This window comes from Numida meleagris, chromosome 4 (assembly GCF_002078875.1).
Source record: "Numida meleagris isolate 19003 breed g44 Domestic line chromosome 4, NumMel1.0, whole genome shotgun sequence".
Lineage (NCBI taxonomy): Eukaryota > Metazoa > Chordata > Aves > Galliformes > Numididae > Numida > Numida meleagris.
Genome location: NC_034412.1, coordinates 26360042 through 26380226, shown reverse-complemented (window position 1 = coordinate 26380226; position 20185 = coordinate 26360042). Strand labels below are relative to the sequence as shown.

Here is a 20185-nt window from a genome sequence, read left to right as displayed (position 1 = left end):
TTTATCTAGGCCTTATGAACTTCACTTGATGAGCGTTTCCTTTGATGGTTCCTGGAACTAGAGTGATTACTGCATTTATATCTACCCATTAAAAGGCTGTAGACATGATTTTAATACCTTTTTCATCTTCTTTGGCAGGGACTTAGAACTGCTGTTTAACTCGTCTAAGAAAATTCACAGTTAAATCAAGTTAAACATAGAATAAAATCAAATTACACTTTTTCCTCAAGGTAACAGAATATAATTAAAAAGTGCCTGAGGAGTTAACATACAGAATGCGCCATTTAAAAAGAACACCTGTGTGCAGTTTATCACTTATAGTTGAGGCTATTAAACAGTTTTGTTAGGAAATGCATTATTTATTAATACCTTATTACCTTTATTAACCCCTTGTTGTCACATCTCTTTCCGACTGGAGAAAGAGAAAGGTCACTGAAGCTCTGGCATTTGTCGGGAGGATTAATGTGAACAAAAGAATGGCTGGGTTTAGGGAAACTGTCCAGCCTCATCTGTCTATAGAAAACTGTGGCAAAACCTTGGAAACAGGACAAATTGAGAATTTCAAGGCCTACCTTTTCAGATACTTGCAAAAGTGCTACTTTCCAGTGCTTAGGGATAGAAGGAAAACGTGACATGATTTTCACAACAGACAGCTGTTTTAACCAGAAAACCAAGCAAGACGCTGAGACGCAAGTGTGGGAAGTGTAGGAAGTTTCATTGGGCTCAGATGGGAGAGGAGGCTCCCTGTAACTAACCTGTCTCAACACATCAGAACACTATTGTTTTGGGTATGTTGTGGCAGAAGGAGGAGAAGTGGAAGAGAGACCAAGATTTGAACAACAATATCCCCAAAACTAGTTGTCCTACAGTTATCTCTTCCATTGCTTTTAATTTGCCAATAACTAGGTGATCTGCAGCAGCAAATGAAAATAACAATATGCCCCACAAAAATTTCAGATAGATCTCCAGTAAATCTATATCTTTACTGTGAACTGGTATTAGTCTTTGAGTACTCATTTGAGGATGTCCCATGAAACAGAAGACAAACAGCTAAACACTAGATTAGCCAACGCATTTAAAGAGGCTCCAGGGCAGAGAGTGAGCCCATCAGCAGCTGGCTTTGGATCTGTAGGTGGGGAGCAGCTGCCTCTCCTTCTTGCTATAGAAACCACCAGACTATTACAACAAAGACACATGCTTGCCTAACTATGATTCTGTCATATGCCTATCCCCACAATCTTTAGCTATTTGCTATTTTTACTAATTCTATTGGAGAGAACACTCCTATCCTGCTTGGGATCCCAGCTTGGGATCAATCTGTCTTCTTGAGCCACACCATTTGCTGAGTAATTGCTTCAGAAGATTTTTGTCTTTGTACAATATACTAATTTGGTTCTTACCAGCGCCAGGCCAAAACATGCTGGAAGGAGTATGATATGCTAGGAATAGTAAATCCTTCTGGAGCTGCCTTTTTTTTTTCTTCCCTTCAGTGAACTTTTTCAGATCCTCGCGTAGTTGAAGTAAACTAAAAATAGCATTGCATTTCCTCCATTTCAAGAGAGTGGGGGAACTATACAAAAGGAATCACGCACTATGTTGCTTTTGGAGCAGCTATGGTGATGCCTGTAATGAGAGCACGTTGTCATCTCACAGCGCATAATATTCTGTAGCAATTCTATTGCCACCAGTCAATCACAGTAAAAGAGCCCCTTATTTTCCAGTAGAAGGAAATTCCTTATCTTATTTCATGACATAGAATAGGCAATGGAAATGACTACATTCTCAGTGATAAACAAATAGGTTTTGTGATATGTAAGATCCTGACCATGATTCACAAAAGTGGGACAATAGGTCCTTATATATACCCATGACTCTTCTCTCTGGGGCAAGAGTAGAGGGGAGTGAGATCAGATCCAGTTCCTGTCAAAAGTAGCAGAAAACTATCCCCATTAACTATCATGGAGTTCAAACTAGACTTTAATAGAGTAGAGCATGCTAAGGCTACACATTCATTTTTCCAGGAAACTGTCCTCTGTGCTAAAACCTATAAAAAGATTTTGAAATAAAGCAGATGATGGTGCTTTCATAGTTTAAGATTTGTGAAAAATTCGGTGGTGTTGGTCTGATGTTTGACAAAGTACAAGAAAACATGCTGTTTTCTTCAATCCATTAAAGAATGGTAAATTTTCAAGCTGGAACATTAAAGGAAAGAATTTGAATGGGGTTATTTTAGCTATTAAATCATCAGCCACACAAAACTGTTAAAGAGAACATTAAATTGCCTGGAGTTCAGCATCAGATTCAGTACATTGAGTGTGAAACTTTATGACTGATTATTAGCAAACAAGTTGAACTAATAAGGCTTCAACTCTTGCTTTTTAATTTCAAGATGGGAGAAATACAATCCACAGAAAAGGGGAAATCTTATTAAATTTTCACTTACTTACAACAAAAATGGAAGTGAAGGATAAAGTATTTAAGTTTTTCTATTTTTCTTTTTTTAAAAAAAGCTGAGCTAGGTAGAAAAAATTACACTTTGATATGAGGAATTTTGAGCACTTGTGAATGAATATTTTGAATTAATTTAATAACTGCAGTTTTGCAAGTCAGTAAAATTAAGCGTGTTCTTCATTAGTCAAACAGAAGCTTGAACTGTTTAACTTCGGCCATAATCATGCAAGAATGGTAGAATCCATGAAGGCCCAACAATTTTCTTTCAGCTAAGATTTCAAGAATTACAGCTGATTTGGTAAAAATTCCAGTAGAAAAATAGATGTGAGACTCCCAGATGGTCACCCTAATTCTGTTCATCACTACACTGAAGATTGTATCAATTACTGGGAGACCCAGTACAAAAGAAAAGAGCTTTCAATGTATATCTGATATTCTGGACTATAAGCTCATAAAACTCTAATAGCATCACTTCTTTGAAGGCTTCACAGTGACCTCAGGAACAAAGATATATCGCACAAGAGTGTGCTGTATGAGAACTGGATTAATCTTTATGACCCAGCTGAGAATACAAATGGTTGAAACAGACTTTGATTAGAGCAGGAGGAGTTTTTCCTCTCAATTCTCTTATGCTTTACATCAATCTCAGCTCCAACATAAACTCAGTTAGGTTATGCCAATTACTGACACCTTCAGAGCAGTAGCGTTAGCTTAGGTAAAAGCTTTCATTTAAGCGCTGTAGAATTGCCTTTTGTATCTTTAACCACAAAACAAATGAACTGACCAAGAGAAATTCCTAATAAAGTGATTCCTGCACACAAAAGAGCAATATATTACTTGTCACAACCTCTCTGCTGTAAGCATGTCCTTATGTGTTATCATTGTTCAAGGATTTTATTGGCAAAAACAGAGGACAACAGGAGATATTAAATACTGAAATGCTATCAAGTTTAATAAGTAAGTTAACAATGACATTGAGTGTTTCTTCCATGAATTCTTAATTATTTGAGGTATCACATAGAAGAAAAAAAAGTTTCTGAGACAAAGCACTCTACTTCTCTGGTTAAATGCTATCTTTGAATTTATTTCCCTTTCTCTCTTTTATGTCTTAATGATTCTCATGCCTCCTACTTCCTGGGAAGGAAAGGGGAACAAGCAAAATGTTCTACCTCAAACTAGACCGCTCATCATGACCAATGCAGCTCTTTGCTGCACTGGTAAAGATTGTGGTAAAGATTTGTACAAGTCTCTCTGACATTCTTACAACCTGGAAGAAAGTCTTGGAGAAATTCATTGTATATGCCTCATCCTAAACCAAATCAAGCATGAGTAGCTGTCCTATGGAATAAAGGGAAGAGATGCGCGTGTACAGAACAAGCAGGCAGATGTTTTGAAAAACTTTGCAGAAGCTCTAAAGAAGAGGATCAACATGGTATTGGTATGTCAGACAGATGGCCCAGAAATAAAAAGTGGAAGCCGAAAGAGGAACCAAAACTATACTTTTAGGAGACAGAAGCACAGATGAAGCATCATGGCAGAAAATAATTTTGCCGTCACTGGGAGCCAAAAAGTTCAATTAATCAGCTAGCTAACATTGTTGCAGAGAAGACAACATGACACTATAGGATATTTTAGTAAGTACATGAGAAAGGGGTTATTCTTTTAGTTATAATGGTGGAATCTCAGTTGGCAAGATGACATTCAGTTTGAAATGTGTTCTTAAAGAAGAGACAAATAGAAACTCAAGGAGAATGATCAGAATGATGAGAGGTTTACAAGGCAAGAAGACAGTTCATTTTCTTTTGGAAAAAAAAATGGAAGAGAGTCTTGGAAAAGAATTATTTAGATTACAGAAGTATTTGTTTTTGGCTCTTCAGATATGAGCTTTCTCTTCAGAAAAAAAAAAAGGTCAAAATGTTGGCGGACTGTTAGTGCTCTCAGACCACAAACTGTGGCGTGGGCAGGGAGCATCAACCAGAGAAAAGAACAGGCAACACTATCTGAAGAGGCAAACATCAGAAAAATGTCTGGTGCCACCTGCTAGTCCACAGAGACACTCAGCTTGAACAGGATTCCCTCACAGATATATGTACACACTCACACACTCACACACATTTTTTTATCTCATTGCTGCAGCAATCTGAAGACTTGCTAGTGAGGTGTGGGAGTGGGTGGAAGGATTAGCCACTGATAAGCCTATCTCCTGCTGTTTGCCACGTTTGTATATTACCTCTTATTATCTCCAAGAATTTGTCTCTATTAATTCCTTGCAGCTCAGTTCGTTTTTGCTCCACAGAGCAAAATTCCCATAGAGCAACTTAGAAGAACTAAGACAAGATGAAGGCCCAGCTGTGACAGTTTCATTAGAAGAGAACAAGAAAGTAACCACTTTTTGTAAACGAAGCGTCAGTAATCACATTATTTCTTCAGCATTAGCAGACATTTTACACCCACTTTTTGCCATTTACATGGTGTTTTCTATTTGAATGTTGTCTCCTACCAAAGCTATCCTGAATACTGAGAACAAACAGGTACACAGAACTGGTTGATTTGTTTTTCTTTATTTGGTGGAGTTGCAGATCTTACTTAAAGCAATCAAAACAACACAGCCGTGGCAATGAAGAAAACTAGGCACTTCTACTACAAAAATCTGTGACATTTTCTTTAAAGAAATATAAACAAGAGAGATGATAGAAATACAAACAGCCTCTGAAACTTCAGCCTAAGTCTAGAACATGATCAAATTTACCACATGCTAATGACTAAAGGATACATTTCTCAATTGAAAATATATAAATACTGCATTTTTTTTTTTACTCCAAAAACAAGAAAAGACCATTTTACATTTTATGTAATGCTTACAGAAATGCCTTCCAAAGAGCTGCTTCCCTATCAGAAGGCAGCATGCAATAGTTACACCAGCCATTCTTCAGGGGTGCCTCTTTGGCATGTTACATAGCAGATTTCAGCAGGACCCACAAAGTCTTTAAGATGAATAAGGAAGTTTGTTGCTTCTACTGCAAGTTATGGGGAAAGTGTTAATGCTAATACTGCGAGTTAGAATCTGACTGGGACACTGTAGTCTAAGACTAAAATCATTCAATCAGATAGAATCATAGAATAACTATGACACATTGTGACTTACTAATAGAAGAGACTGAACAACTATTCACATTCAATTTCTATTTCAACTCTCCTTCCCACAAGTGATCCCCTATGATACGTTAGTTTAATTGTACTTAAAAAAGTAAAAGTATGTTAAACATCAAAAAGCCATGTTGTCCTTTTATGTATGTTTCCTGCATATTAATCATCCTTTCTGAGTTACTCTTTCACTTCAGACACTAAGAGCTTCACCTTATCTGGTGCCACAGCTCAGCTCCAGAAAATCCTCAAACCATGAAATTACTTTGCTTCAGCTTTCAGACTTTGCTTTGTATTACTCAGCTTAGTCCTCCTCAGACTGTCCCTAGCTAGGGCAGCTTATTTCAGTGGTCATATTTTAGCAGAAGCTCCCCTGCCCCTGTCAGGTTGCGGTCTTAGAAGGGTGAAACATCTGAAGCATTGCAAGTCTGTTTTTTTACCAGCTCAGCTTCTAGAGAGCTCCTCTATCCCCTTCTTAACTTCTTTCAGCTCTGTTAAGTTTAATGAGCCCAGTTTAGGACATGAAGCAGCCTGTTAATCCTTAGCTGTCCACTTTTCAGTTCACAGACCCCATGAAGAGTTCACTTCTGTTGTAAAAACAAAACTAAAAATGTTAACCTGAAACTCCATCTATCTTTCTGGGCAATCATTTTTAAACATTGGTGTAAGTAGGGGAGCACTAAAAGGACAATTAGAAGAAGGGATACAAAGTCTGTTTGTATAGTAAGACAGAAAAGAAGTTCAGATAATTTTGCATAAGAAAAAAATGAAGCCTAAAGGGGAATAAATTTAACCCCTGTAGATACGTCCCCTGGGTTGAAAACTAAAGAAAAGAAAGAGCTGTAAAACAGTACTGGCATGAGAAGAAATGATCTTATGGTGGTTGTTGTATTAGGCGAATAACGGAGCACTCGGGTTGTAATGCAGAAGGCCCTTCCCCATTTTGCTTTCTATTGGTTGTCCTACTTGCTTGAACCCGTGTCGTAAGACAGGGAGGCTGTACTTCTTTGTTTTCATAACAAGGTGTATAACTACCCCGTATATGGCTTTTCGGAAGTGAGTGGACAGAGCGGGATATTCAATACGATTGGCCAGGAGCCTGCGTGAGCTTCTGGAACAGTCTAGTAAAAGGTAAGAAATACTATATAGTTCTATAACTTTTACCAATAAACGCCATTTTGCTGTACATCATATTGATATCTATATGCAGTATTTGGCCCAGACCAGACTTTGGTCTCAGCGCACGAGGACGAAATACAGAGGGTTGCCTGCGTTTGGCTACAGGTGGTCATATGCATTTCTGGAACAGATGAGAGGAGAAAGTTTCTAACTATGAAACAAAAAAAGTTGTGGAACATTATCTGTTAGAAATGGCAGAGATGAGAAACTTAATTATAGTCAAGATGTACTTGTTACATCTTTGGACGAGACAGTATGACATAACTGCATGTGATAATAGGACTGTGGAAAACACCAGTCTAAAGACAGTGTTTTATTACTAACAGTGCTTGAAAGAGAATTGAAGAAGTCTGTTATGAAATCTGTCCCACATGCAATGATTGGAGTGTCCAACATTATAAAAAATGTGTGCACAGTATATAGCTGCCCATTTTAACTGTTACTTATTTGTAATCGTGAAAGACACAATGAACAAGCACCTAGCCAGTTTTGGCTTAGGAAAAACGTAGTATCTAACCATAAGACCAGTGTACTGCATTCTCCTAAACAAGCAGTTTGGTAACCCAAATCCAGTTTCTTTCAGTAGTCATAATTCTCAGGAGAAGACTGAGAGGGGATCTTATCAATGCTTAGAAATATCTAAAGTGCAGATGTGAAGAGGATGGGGCAGACAACAGGACAAGTGGCAATGGGTGCAAAATGAAACACAGGAAATTCTGTGTGAACATGAAGACAAACTTTACTTTGAGGGTGTCACAGCACTGGAACAAGCAGCCCAGAGAGGCTGTGGAACCTCCTTCTCTGGAGACATTAAAAACTTGCTTAGACGCTTCCCTGCGCAACCCACCGTAAGGAACCTGCTTTAGTAGTGGGGTTAGACTAGGTGATCTCCAGAGGCCTCTTCCATCCCCCTATGATTCTTTGTGACTCCACAGTATGAGTTCTGTCGACAAAAATATTGCGTCCTTTGGCCTGGAGAAATGGGTAACTTCTGTGTTTATATCCAGATGCTTGTAACATCATCAAAACAACAACAAATCTAGAAATGCATATCTACAAAGCAAAAGTTATTTGTTGATTTTAAGACAAAGACTATGTTTGTGTTTTTCATCATATAGACTTAAAATTCAAGAGTTTGGATTTTTTAAATCAGGCCTTAGTTCTTATCATTAAAGTAATCTTAGGACTCTATTCACACTGCTTCCAAATTTCTCTTGGCCCTCACTGCAGAATGACTACCTCCAAGAACTACATCACATTTCTTTGCCAAGTCTTTTCAGAATCAGTTCCCTACCACCCCTTCCATCATGCTTCCCTGTGGGAGAAAGAAAGGAATCATCCTCCAAGACCTCACCCAAACTAAACTCAAGATGAACTTCCACAGCCATAATAGGTATAAGGATATTCAATGCAACACGTCATTAAAACCAGTGGAAACAGAAGAGGATGCTGGTCAAGACTCTGTATGAAGAGGATGCAGGAAGAACGAGTGTAACAAATGGACCACCATCTCACTTTAACAGGTGCAGGCTCAGGGTAAGAAAAAGGAGCTGAGTACTACTGCTTCTGCAAATTTTGTTCTGTGGATAAAGTTCACAGAAGACTATCATTTCCTAGTCTGTCCATTTAACCCATTTTAAATGCACTTAATTTTAAACCGGAATAAATTACTGAGTAGTGCCAGTATTTGCTCTGAAACAAAAACATGTTTCTTACATGGATGAATAATGTCTGATGAAAAGATCAGCTAAAAAGCTGCAAAACATCAAAGGTGAAAATGGCTTTAATAAGTTTAATAAAAGTAACAGTTACATAGTGTGGAAGGAAAATAACTTTTGGTTAGCACTGATAATTTCCTTGGGATCCAGGATTGGCCTCATTTCTATTGTTTCCTTACACAGAATATATGCATTTCAATTAATGCTGCTCCGATGTATCTTAAAAATAGGACAGATCATTTACTATATCACAGGACATGCTGCCCTAGGATGTATAATACTTCAAAAAATTAACCAAAGTGGGCCCAACTGTGAGGGTCAGGTCATATAAGCAATAAATCTGGTTTCCATCACTAAATGCACTACGTGGAAAACACTGTTTCTGTATAAATGGTTTCATTGTCAGCCATGCAGTGGCCAACAGCCAAAAAAAAAAAAAAATTCTCAGTCTGATTATCTGGGCACTGGCTTGGATTCCAGGAACACTAACTGGTCTGAAGGAATCAAGTGAACGGAAAGCAGAGTACAATATATAACAGAAACAAGGCTTACAAAGCAGATCAAAGTCCGTAATCAGAACATGATTTAGATTTAATTTCACTAAATTTGTATTTGCCAGTAAAACAGTCTGTTCCAATCATTTAATTGTAGATTAGAAAGCGATTAAAAAAAATAGCAGGAGAACATAAGACATCAACCTTATGCTTCTGCAATCCAGCTTCTCCAAACTGTCATATTTTTTGGAATTATGAACACTGTAAGGAACACAGAAGAATAGTGGAAACAAATTAGATCAAAAGTAAACAGAAATAGCTTCTTACAAAAAAAAATAATTAAAAATAAATCAAGGTATCCCCAGACTTATTACCAACAGCCAGAGCATGCTGGAAATCAGAATGTTGCAACACTAAGCATCTTTTGATACAGAAACTCGAAAATCAACTTTCTGGAATTACCATCCAGATTTTTAATATACTATTTTGTTCTTGGGACTGTATCAAAAATGTGTGAAATACATACTGACTTTCTGTGTCAAGCATTATGGAAAACTTAAGCACTCATTAATCCATTGAAAAATGAAATTTGAGACTCAGGAATTTTAAGTTTAACGTTGAAAAACTAATAATTCCTCCTTTCGTTCTATGTAATGTGTGAAATATTACATCTTCAAAGTCTCCAGCTGATATCATAGGAAGGCTTGGGTTGGAAAGGACCTTAAGGATCACCTAATTCCAAATCCCCCTAGGTCAGGTTGTACACAGCCCCATCTAACCCCGTCCTGAAATGTTGAGTCGTCAATCCGCCCTAAGGATTTCCCAGCAAGTTTTGAAAGTCACTCTTTTTAATGTCTCAGGAAAGACCTAGGCAAGGCTACTTGAGGAAATAAAGGATATTTCTGAAAATGAATTTTGACCTATAATGACCTAGATATTGTTCCTAGTCTAGTGAGATGGTGAGGAGAGGATTGATATAACCACCCTTAAATACACTCTAGCATTAATCTGCTGAGTGTCCTCTTATGCAGAAATTACTCTCATGGCTTGTCGACTCAGAAAATAATTTGCCTGTCTCTGTGCATAGACAGGAGCATGCTTTCAATAGGAGAGGAGATTACTGCCTGTTGTACTTCACTGGCTCACTAAAAACCTGGCTGCCAATCATATTCATTCACAACTTCAGAGGTGATTTTTTCCTTTGCATATAGTGACAATTCCCTTTCTGCAAAAGGTGATGCATTATTTAAACTAATACAATTATTTCTCTGTACAAAGACACAATATCCAGTAATTTGAAAAACACAAAATCTTTTGCTTTGTTATTTTACCACATCCCCAGGCACTTGACATTTTTAGCCCTTTTTGCTTAGCTATTCTTCACATGTTTATTTTCTTGCTAATGACTAACCTTTCAGACCTCAGGAGAATAAGTAACTTGCTTCTGCTTAGAAAGGAGCGAATAAATAAAAATAATCTTAAGAAAAATATATTGCTTATTGCTCTGATATTTTATTTCTCAAGAGAGAGGATATTTGCAATATTCTCAATCTTTTAGGTTATTTTTTTGAAACTGTCCTGCCATACTTCAAAACAGTTCACCTGTTCATGTATCTACATTCCAAATCACATGCCAGCAACGGGGATGAACTGCAGAGTGAGCTGTCTTTTGATCTAGGATGAAGATATTTCCTTCACATTGACCCTTCCCTGCATCAGAAAATCACTTCAGGAAGCATTCAACCATTTTTGATTCATGGAGTCCTAATGAAGATATAAATAATTTATAGCAAATTTAAGTTCACTATCAAGTAGTTATCTTTCAAAGATGCCTCTCAAATGGGCCGGAGAATGAAAAGCGTTTCTCCACAGCATGTATTTCAGATCACAAACCAACATTTTTCCTCCAACAATTGATTATTTATCTGTATACTGGCAGATGGAAAACAGAAGATTGTTTATTCTGTTTGTTGAGCTCTCTCATAGTTAAGAAGCCTCCCAGGGAAGTAGGCAGCCAGCATAGTCAGCATTATGCTGTGGCCTTCCATCTCTGGCATGTGGAGGAGAGTCTTTGATGCGACAGTGTCACTGAGCTACAGCTGCCCTTGACTTCTGAACGGGCCCACTGAAGCCAGCCATCAAATGAAGTGAACAGGGCTGGGATCAGGGCAGCCTGGAGCCAGCCCACAGATCAAAGAAAGGAAAATTAGACTGGTAATTTCTCTCCTACGTGGATCTGACTGGTAGTCAGTTATTTATCTACCAGAAAAGAAAATTCACTTGCAAATAGTAATTTCACATAGTTCCAGGGAAAAAAAAAAAGTCAAGCTAGTTTTTAGGTACTGCAAGGCCTCCTTCAGAAGATTAATATTTTACTGTTGCTGTGTATGCAAAAAATAATTTATCCTCTGAAGCCAAAACCTCAAAACCAATAACGCTGCATATTTCCTTTTTATTAACATTCACAATACCCAGAGGAATCAAGGTCTAGTACATATATTTTACCTTTCTCATCAGATTAACAAATAGTAATGAAGCCTTGCAGAAGACAAACTTTCCAATATTTTGGGCGCCTTCTCCTTTTATTTAGTTTTTTTTTTTTTTTTTTTTTTTTTAAGTGTAATAGCTCCTAGAAATCTCAGTCTAAGATAATGTTGTGTTTCCTTTTCACTGAAGGGTATGCATCAACATTTGTTTAAAGCAGTCTTACTCTCTTCTTACATTAGAATACACATTCTGGAAAACCTTGACCCTATATGAGCCAAAGTTTACTCAACCTAGATCTTAGATCTCACATTATGGAGTGAGCTGGATTGATGCATCACTTGTACAAATAATGAATTTATGCTGATATATATTGGGAATTTGATGATGATGCGTAGTTTATTGCCCTTCTTAGTGCATCTTACGACATACGTATGTTCTTGAGAAATTCCTCTTCTATTTTACATTCACAGCTAAAATTGTCTAATCACTGCTGACACGTGGCTGTGACTATATAGGTAAAGATATTGCTATTTCAGTGTAAAAATACGGAAACCAACCATACTTCTCCATTGCCAAGAGTGGGCAAAAAGGAATATACTTTACTCCCCACATTCTCATCTTCCTGAGAAAAGATTTTAGCACAATGGTGCCAAGAACTGGAGTTGTTATCCTGAAAGAGTATCTGTGAAGTGAAAAGCAAATATCCAGACCAACTAGAGCTCAGGTTCTACAAGATTAAGACTATATCTGCATTAACAAACACCACAGCCATGGGCAAACACAGACTTGCAATGCAGAACAGGTTGTGTAATAGACCCAAAATACACTGTACTTCAGAGGTGAAGTTTTCTTCAGATCAGCTCAAGTCTGGTCCTACAGATGGACACGCATGAAGCGTACTGCAGAAGGAATCCAGTTTGTACAGTTAAAGACTAACCTGTGTTGTCAGCTTGAACAACAGGAAGATTTACTTTCCTCCTGACTAGAACTAAACTCTTACTGTAGACACATCCCAAGAGAACAGTACAGAAAGATAAGAGATTATTTTAGCAAATTAAAACCAAAGAACTTGGGAATTCAAGGCCTACTCATTTCAGTGAAATTTTGGAGCAGAAATCTTCAGCTTCTTCCATGCCTGCATTGCACTGTGCCACACAGAGAACATCACAAGCAGGCTCCAGCTGCTGACCCAATGATTCTCTGACCAAGTTGCAAATAAGTTCCACTTGTTACTGTAATTCTTAGCTTATCTTGATGTTTGATGTCAGAGGAAAACATCATGAGGTACTTCTGCACTTGCAGATCAAAGCTCCTTGACCAGCAATTCCTCACTCTTTCTTTGAAGTCCTTCTGGGCTATCTCTTAAAAGACTTCCTTCCAGGGAGGCCTCTTGGACAAAAGAATTTGAAGTACTTGTTTATGTTTCAAGTGGAGCTCTGGACAGCTACAGATCCGTTATATTCTCATAATAGCACCAAGAAATCATCACCCAGATTCTTCTAACACACACAATAGTAGAGTAGGGCTCATCAAAGAAAAAGCTAGATGTATTTTAGTCAATCTACTATCCCACTTTTCCACAGCCTTGCCCTATTACCTGTAGACTATGCTTTCCCGACTTCACTCACAAGAATGAAAGTTGCATGTCCAACCTTTGCTAGAGTAAGTGTGGAATGTTACAAAAAATAAAATAAAGGGGTGGCCAGAGAATGATGGTGGAGGAAAGTCTTGTTCTCCTAAAAAGACAAAGCTACTACTACAGGAAACAAAAACATTGACGACAATCAAGCACTGAAGCAAACATCCAAACAAAATCTCCAAAGCACAATTCATTAAATTGCATGTTGTTCTTTCCCCAGGGAAAAAGATGTGTGAGTATTCACATAAGGGACAAAATGTATTCTAATTCAGGGAAACACTAAAATGCTTAGATGACGCACTCAGCATAGAAAAGTATGTGGATCAGAATACACCCCAAGACAGACAACAGATTGGTATTCATTTCACTCATATCCTCTATTAACCTAAGATATGAAATAAGAAATATTTAAAATTCAAGCATTTCACATTGTTCTCTTCGGTATAAAGTTAGACAAATCCTGTTCATCTCTTGGAGAAATCTAATTTATCTCCCTTGAAGGTACAGCCTGGTCTCAAGCAGCATTTTGCCCAGGTTACTCTATTCACTAATACTTCAAGCCTTACAGATTGTACATGAAATAGACAGATGAACCCTCACAACACCCAACATACTCTGAAATTAACATCTCCAAAATAAAAAGCTGCTTTATCTTAGCTAAACTTTCCTCGCTTTGATGGGTCTTACAGCTGAGCCCTCGTATTGCCGATATTCTCTTCTCTGTGATAACAGTGGTATTTATATTTTCTTGAAGCAGAAGAATCTAATTAAAATGTGACAGAAGAAAGATTTAAACTAATATATTTGTTAGTTAAATCACCCTGGACATGCTTTTGCTAAATAAGGATTTTATTTTTTACTTTCTCGTTTTCACATCCTTGCTATTTTCTCAGACAATTTTTTTTTAGCCCTGAAAAAAGGAAGGCAATCAAGAATCTAACTGCAGCAAAACCAAGACCTGTGTCCATTGCATCTTGAAACAAATGCCTTTGTTGGTATCACACAAAGGAGGAACAGAAGATGAGATCATATAGTACTTTTCCAGAATCTGAATAATGCATTTTTAGGCTACATTACTGATGACATTTTTTGGCAGCAAGGAAGATATCTTTTCCCTGGAAATGATCTTCTAAAACACCTATTCCCTTATAGAGTCCATATACTTCTAATTCAAAAGCAGTGTAAACAGTGGTGGGTTAGTTCTGGCATTAGATAAGACACAGGGCCTAGCAACCTAGCTCAGAAGTGAATCTGCTAATTATAGTTTTCTGGCAAGTTCAGTTAGGTTTCTTGAAAACAAGAAATTCTCCTAATGTCTTAAATTAATATTTATATATCAATTAAAGATTACGTTCCTGAATAATGCTTTCATTTAGTACCTTTGAGGGTTGCTCTGAAAGTAATACCTCCTATTTTATTATGTTGACCCATGACATCAGAGGCAGATGGTGGTGGTACAGCAGTAAGGGTTGAACCTTCCCACCAATATTCCATTACATGTTGTTGCAGTGTGACAGATGGCTGTAAAGAGGTAGCCTGACAAATGGTGTCTGACATGGAAACATGTATAGAGCAAAAGTATGTCACTGAATTCCTCCACGTGGAAAAAAAAATGGCACCCACTGACTTTCACTGATGCTTACTGAATGTTTATGGAGATCAAGCAGTGGATGTGAACACAGCGAGATGGTGAGTGGTGCATTTCAGCAGTGGCAACAGAAATGTGAAAGACAAGCAGCCATGCATTTTTTTTTTTTTTTTTTTTTTTTTTTTACAAGCACAGCACGCAAGCTCTTGTTCATCACTGGTGAAAATGCATAGTGAATGGGGGTGACTATATTGCAAAATAGTATTTTGTAGCTGAGAATTTGCTCTATCAGATAGAAAGAGCACAATAACACTATCTGTTGTATTTTCCATGGAAATCAATAAGGGGCATTACTTTCAGAGAAACCTATGTCATTATGCTAAGGTATGAAACAATGCTTTTGTTCCATACCTGCACGACCTAACACAACTTGTGCTGATGTTCAGCAGAGCAAACATTTCGTTGATGTACTAAACTGCTGATTAAGAATTCATTTTCTCATTTGCATCGTTCTAATATTCCTTAAGGAAGGCCAGAACTTGTCAGAACGTGTAACTGAACTACAAAGTTTTTCTCAAAGGTGTTCCATAGTGCACTGAAAGCTTACAGATAAAAGTAAGCAAAAGCAAATGTAAAAAAAAAATGGACAAATCTTGCTCAGCTATCTGTAGCAGTACTCGTACAATATAAGGGAATACAAAGTAGGACTGTAATAGTCTGATATATGAAACATTTAGCAGAAATTTAACTGGAGTTTCAGAAATCTCTCAGCTTTGTTTCTATTTTGTTTTTGCATGGCTATCTGGATTTTTCCTGTTTTTCAATAGTGAATGAGGATCAGGAAACCTGAATTCAACCTCGAGAGACATGGGCTAATTTTACTTGTGAGAGTTGAAGAATAATTTTGCACAGCTGAACTAGAATAAATTAAAGTTGGGGTCAAGAAGAGTACTGAAAGTCTGACTTTGGTTTTCACATACAAAGGTAGCTATACATCTTCATCCATCACTAAAAGATAGAGTTCAAGGTGCACGATTACCTTAAGTCAGAACAACTCAGTTCTTACCTTACTGAAAGCATGGGAATTTCTCTATTGGCTACAGCAAAAGCAAGATCTGTCACAGAGAACCCCAACAGACCTCCAAGCTTCTACAAATGCTGTAGAATATCCATCAGACTTGGGGAAGAGCACAGTTCTGATTTACTTCTGTGCTGAGCACAAAACTCTGGGAGCAAAGTTCTCAGTGATTTTTCTTTCTCTCCTTGCTCTGCTGAGAGAGAGACCCTTTTGCTGACTGCAGTACAAGGAGAGCAAACTGTTGGTGATGACAAGGGCAACACATGCTTCAACTAGAGGCAACCTAGATGCGAGAAAGAGTATACACCAAGTAATATTTTGTTAGCAACTGACTATTTTATTACATATGCTGCGAGAAAGGGAAATGCAGCCTTGCAAGAAACACTTGTATAAAACCTACAGCCTGGACTACACCCTTCGCGTAGTCTCTCGTGTTTACTCTAAAAAGAAGCAATCTGAACCTCTTAAGACTGATTAGAAAAACTGTGATTAGAGATTAAAAAAAATGAAAATGTAACCTTATATGCCCTAAGTAATGCAGAGCTCTTAAATAATGATAGAATCATAGAATCACCCAGATTGGAAAAGACCTCCAAGATCATCCAGTACAACTCTCGACCTATCACCAATATTTCCCACTAAACCATGTTCCTCAGTACAACATCTAAAGTCTCTTGAACACCTCCAGGGACTGTGATACCTTTATGTCTCTGTGCGTATTCCAGCCAGTATGCAGGGGTTGAAGCACTGATGTTTCTTCCCCTTAGTCATTCAGAACGCGGTCTTTATATCTGTTGGTGGGAACTGTGACTTAGTTTTTAAGTACCATAGAGGCCCGAGATCTGATAGTGCTCTTGAGTATGAGTTTTCACATTCCTGGGCTTTCATCCAAACAGGGGATGCTTTGAGGGATTCTTCTGCACTGTGTTTGTCTTGGTAACCAACAGAACAGAATGCACCTTCATTCTATATAAACATGATAAACTTGTTTACTCAACAGTGGGAGGAACAGAATGAAAATGCATTTGTAGAGAAAAGTGTTTGTCTGTCTGGGTAACACCAGCTTTGCTGAAAATTAGAGCGTTGTGCTAGAAACTAAGGAATACAAGAGGGGGACTGTGGTTACCTTTACAGTCAATGTTTAGACGGCTGTATTGGCACCAGTATTTCACTTGTAACTGTTTAAAAATCTTGAGAAATGTTCTACTCCAACTGCTAAGACTAGGTTATTTTAGCTGATTTAACAGCCATAAATCCAATGCATTGGTGAGAACAAATGGTTTTATAAATATGCAAATACAACTCCCAGTTTTTCATGTTTTCTCTTTATTTATTTCCTTAAATTCCCTATTAATTTTTTGTAGTCTGTGCCAGCTTCCATTTTGGTAAAATTGCGTAGATGAAGCTAGGTGGTCTCTCAGTTTAAACACAGCAATTGACTGTTCTCTAAGTTATTCTGCATTGTACAACAAAAGCTGAAGTAATGCATGAAAACTGTCTAAACACTATGCAGTGTTAATCTCTTCTCCCACAAGAGACTCTCCTATGCCAAAATCATTCCTTTATCCTAATTCAAAACTTACTAAAAGTTTGCTATTTTCTTCACCGTGATCAAACATTTCCCCTAAACCAAAGATGAACAACAGCTAGAACACCTTCCAGTCAAGGACTGTGGGATGGTACTGTAAGGTTAATAGAAGTAAAATTAAAGTGCAGAAGAAACGTTTCTTCTCACATTCAATTCCTAGAAAAACTCATTTGTTGTGTGAACCCTGTGAGTTGCCAAAGTGGACCATACTGGCTTTTGAAGTCAAATTTAACGGCTTTAGAAGCATTCCATTTTTTATTTTTAAATAAATACCCAATTACTGTCTACAAAAGAAGAGGTCGTAACCTAAGGTGTAATTCTGCTAAATTTGGAGAACCTCTGTGCTATGCATTCCTAATGGATCCCCTAACAGAGAGCTTCACTGTCACTGCAGTAAAAATCCCCTCGTAAATTTAGAGGTCACCTTCAAACTGCTCCCCACACACTGTTCCTGAGTTCCTTCTGTATCTCGGAGATTTCATCCCTGTGCCATGAAAGGATTCACAGAGAAGGAATTCATACACACGATGTAAAGCAGTCTGAGAAAAGTGCAAAGGTTTGAGTGCTTTGTGACTCACCCTCAGCTCAACTTTCAAAAGCCGGACGCATGCACAAGAAGAGATTTTCAAGCAATTAGAGAACAATATTTACCAAGCAGGATAAGTTCCTTTGAAGAAGAAACTGTGACCATATTATACGATCATACAAATTGATATCAAACTAAGTTATACCATTATCTTGTCAAGTTCTTACTTGTTCCTCTGGAGACAGCACCAGATATTTCAGAAAGAAGAGGAAAAAATCTTCCCATAATCAGTTAAATAACCTGATTCCCAAAGAGCTTCCAAGACACATCCAAGATTTTTCTATATATACAATCTTGCGCATCTGCTCAAATTACACAGTAATTTTAATCTTACTATTCACAAAAGCTGCAGGATTTTAAAATCCAGATTTTCTACTACTTATGCTTGAAAATACCTGATTAGACAGAAGCCAAAGAAATGAAAATGAAAGCTCTATCTTCAAAAATTACTGTGACAACTAATACAGTGACAATGCCTATTAGCTGTCACATAGGATTAGTCTTCCCTAGATCTTCTGAACTGTTTAGAAGTGAAAGAGCATTCAGCAAAAATTACATTGCATGACAAGCATATCACATTACATAAGTGGCACAAATTGACACTGAAAACTTTTTGATGACTCTTGTTTAACTCATCCTTCACAAAGGCTGTGTCCTCTTAGAGTCAAATTTTTCTTCCATTGTATCTTTCTAACGAAAGATACTTTAAAATCAGCACAATCACCGTGTTTTGTAATGACTGATTCCCAACTAAATCCTATTCTGCAAAGAGATATGCGTATGCTACATTTCATTTCCATATTTCTCTTTATTTCTAAAGAAACATAATACCTGTGTAATAATGGTTCCCTTTCAGACTTAAGATAACATTAATACTACAAGCATTCTCAATTCGTATCCCGGTAGACCTGATTTCTCTTTATGATAATTGCGAGATTCAGTACTTAAAAATTATTTATTGTAGGTTTGCATCAAACAGTTTTCAGGCTGCTTGTAATACATAAGTAAAACATAGGAAGTTACTAATAACTTTAAAAATGATATTATGACTGAAAAAGCTCAGTCTTACAACTAAGCAGAAGAAAGAGCACAATGTAACTTACAATTGTTAACAATATCTTTGAAACAACACCTACCAATTATCAGAAGACATGTAAAACACCCAACAGATGAGGCCATGCAACCTGTTTTAATAGGTACCAGCAAATAACAACCTTCCTAAACACAGCAACACATTGTAAAGGCTGGAGAAGAAGCAAGACTTTTAATTTGTCAGGTGTAATAACTAAGAGCTTTATTAGCTCTACAGGTGGATAAGAATCTAATTAACTCTTTTATAATTGCCAATGGAGAAAGCTAATTTCTTTCCTATGTTAAAGGAATGGCTGCATTAATAGTCAATTCAGATAACGTCACAGCTCTCAGAACACACACACCTTCCACCATCAATGTCAAACATTTGCAGCAGAATGTTTGTTAAAGAAAGAGTTGCACATAGAAAAAATTATGAAACGGAGTACATTTGTAAAAAAAAAAAACAACCCAAACTGCTTAGCATTGTTTCATTTTGTCTGTGAGGCAAAGTGATCATAATTCAACAGCAGTAACGTCATGGCACACTGCTATGGAAAATTCTATGACGCTGTTTCACTAAAATATGTACTAGTTGCAATCTGCCTTTCTAGAAAGGAGTCTCTCAAAGCTAAGAGTGAAAAAATCCTGTTATCTAGTTAAAACTGTCATAGAAAACTGCTACACTTTAGAAAAAGATGGTAGAGAAAAAAAAACACTTTGTAATCGACTTCTTAACACAGACACCTGCTTTTTAAGGGATGATCTACCCAAATGCAGAGCTTATAAATCAGTCTTCTAAAAAAAATAAATGGATGGTATCTCTTTAAAACAGTAAAAAGATTATAACAAGCAACAAAAGAGCAAGCGTTAGTAGAAATGTCCCTGTTTAGGGCAAATGGATATTTATCTAATGGACACTGAACTTAATGTACTTAGCTAAAGTGAAAGGAAGAGAGATAGATATCTCAGAGTTCTCTGACAAATTTTCTGTGTTTTTAAGCTCCAAAACTAAAGAAATGCATCATAGGGAGGGCAGTACACATTGTCCTGCCTGTGTGTCTCACCCCACTGCTCTTAGTTTGATCTTTGGCCTGCAGACTGAATTACCCAAGTAAATTAGAAATGTCTGCCACGCAGTGGTAATTACTGTATAGAAACC

The 20185-nt window shown here is 37.3% G+C and overlaps 1 protein-coding gene across 1 annotated transcript in view; it reads right to left on the bottom strand.

Moving 5' to 3' along the window:
• RXFP1 (relaxin/insulin like family peptide receptor 1) overlaps positions 1–19211 on the bottom strand; it is a 93728-nt gene extending 74517 nt beyond the window's left edge. Inside the window, exon 1 of the mRNA XM_021396704.1 lies at positions 19089–19211. Within this exon, the coding sequence (XP_021252379.1) occupies positions 19089–19131 (43 nt within the window). The 5' untranslated portion in view covers positions 19132–19211. The remainder of the gene's footprint in view (positions 1–19088) is intronic.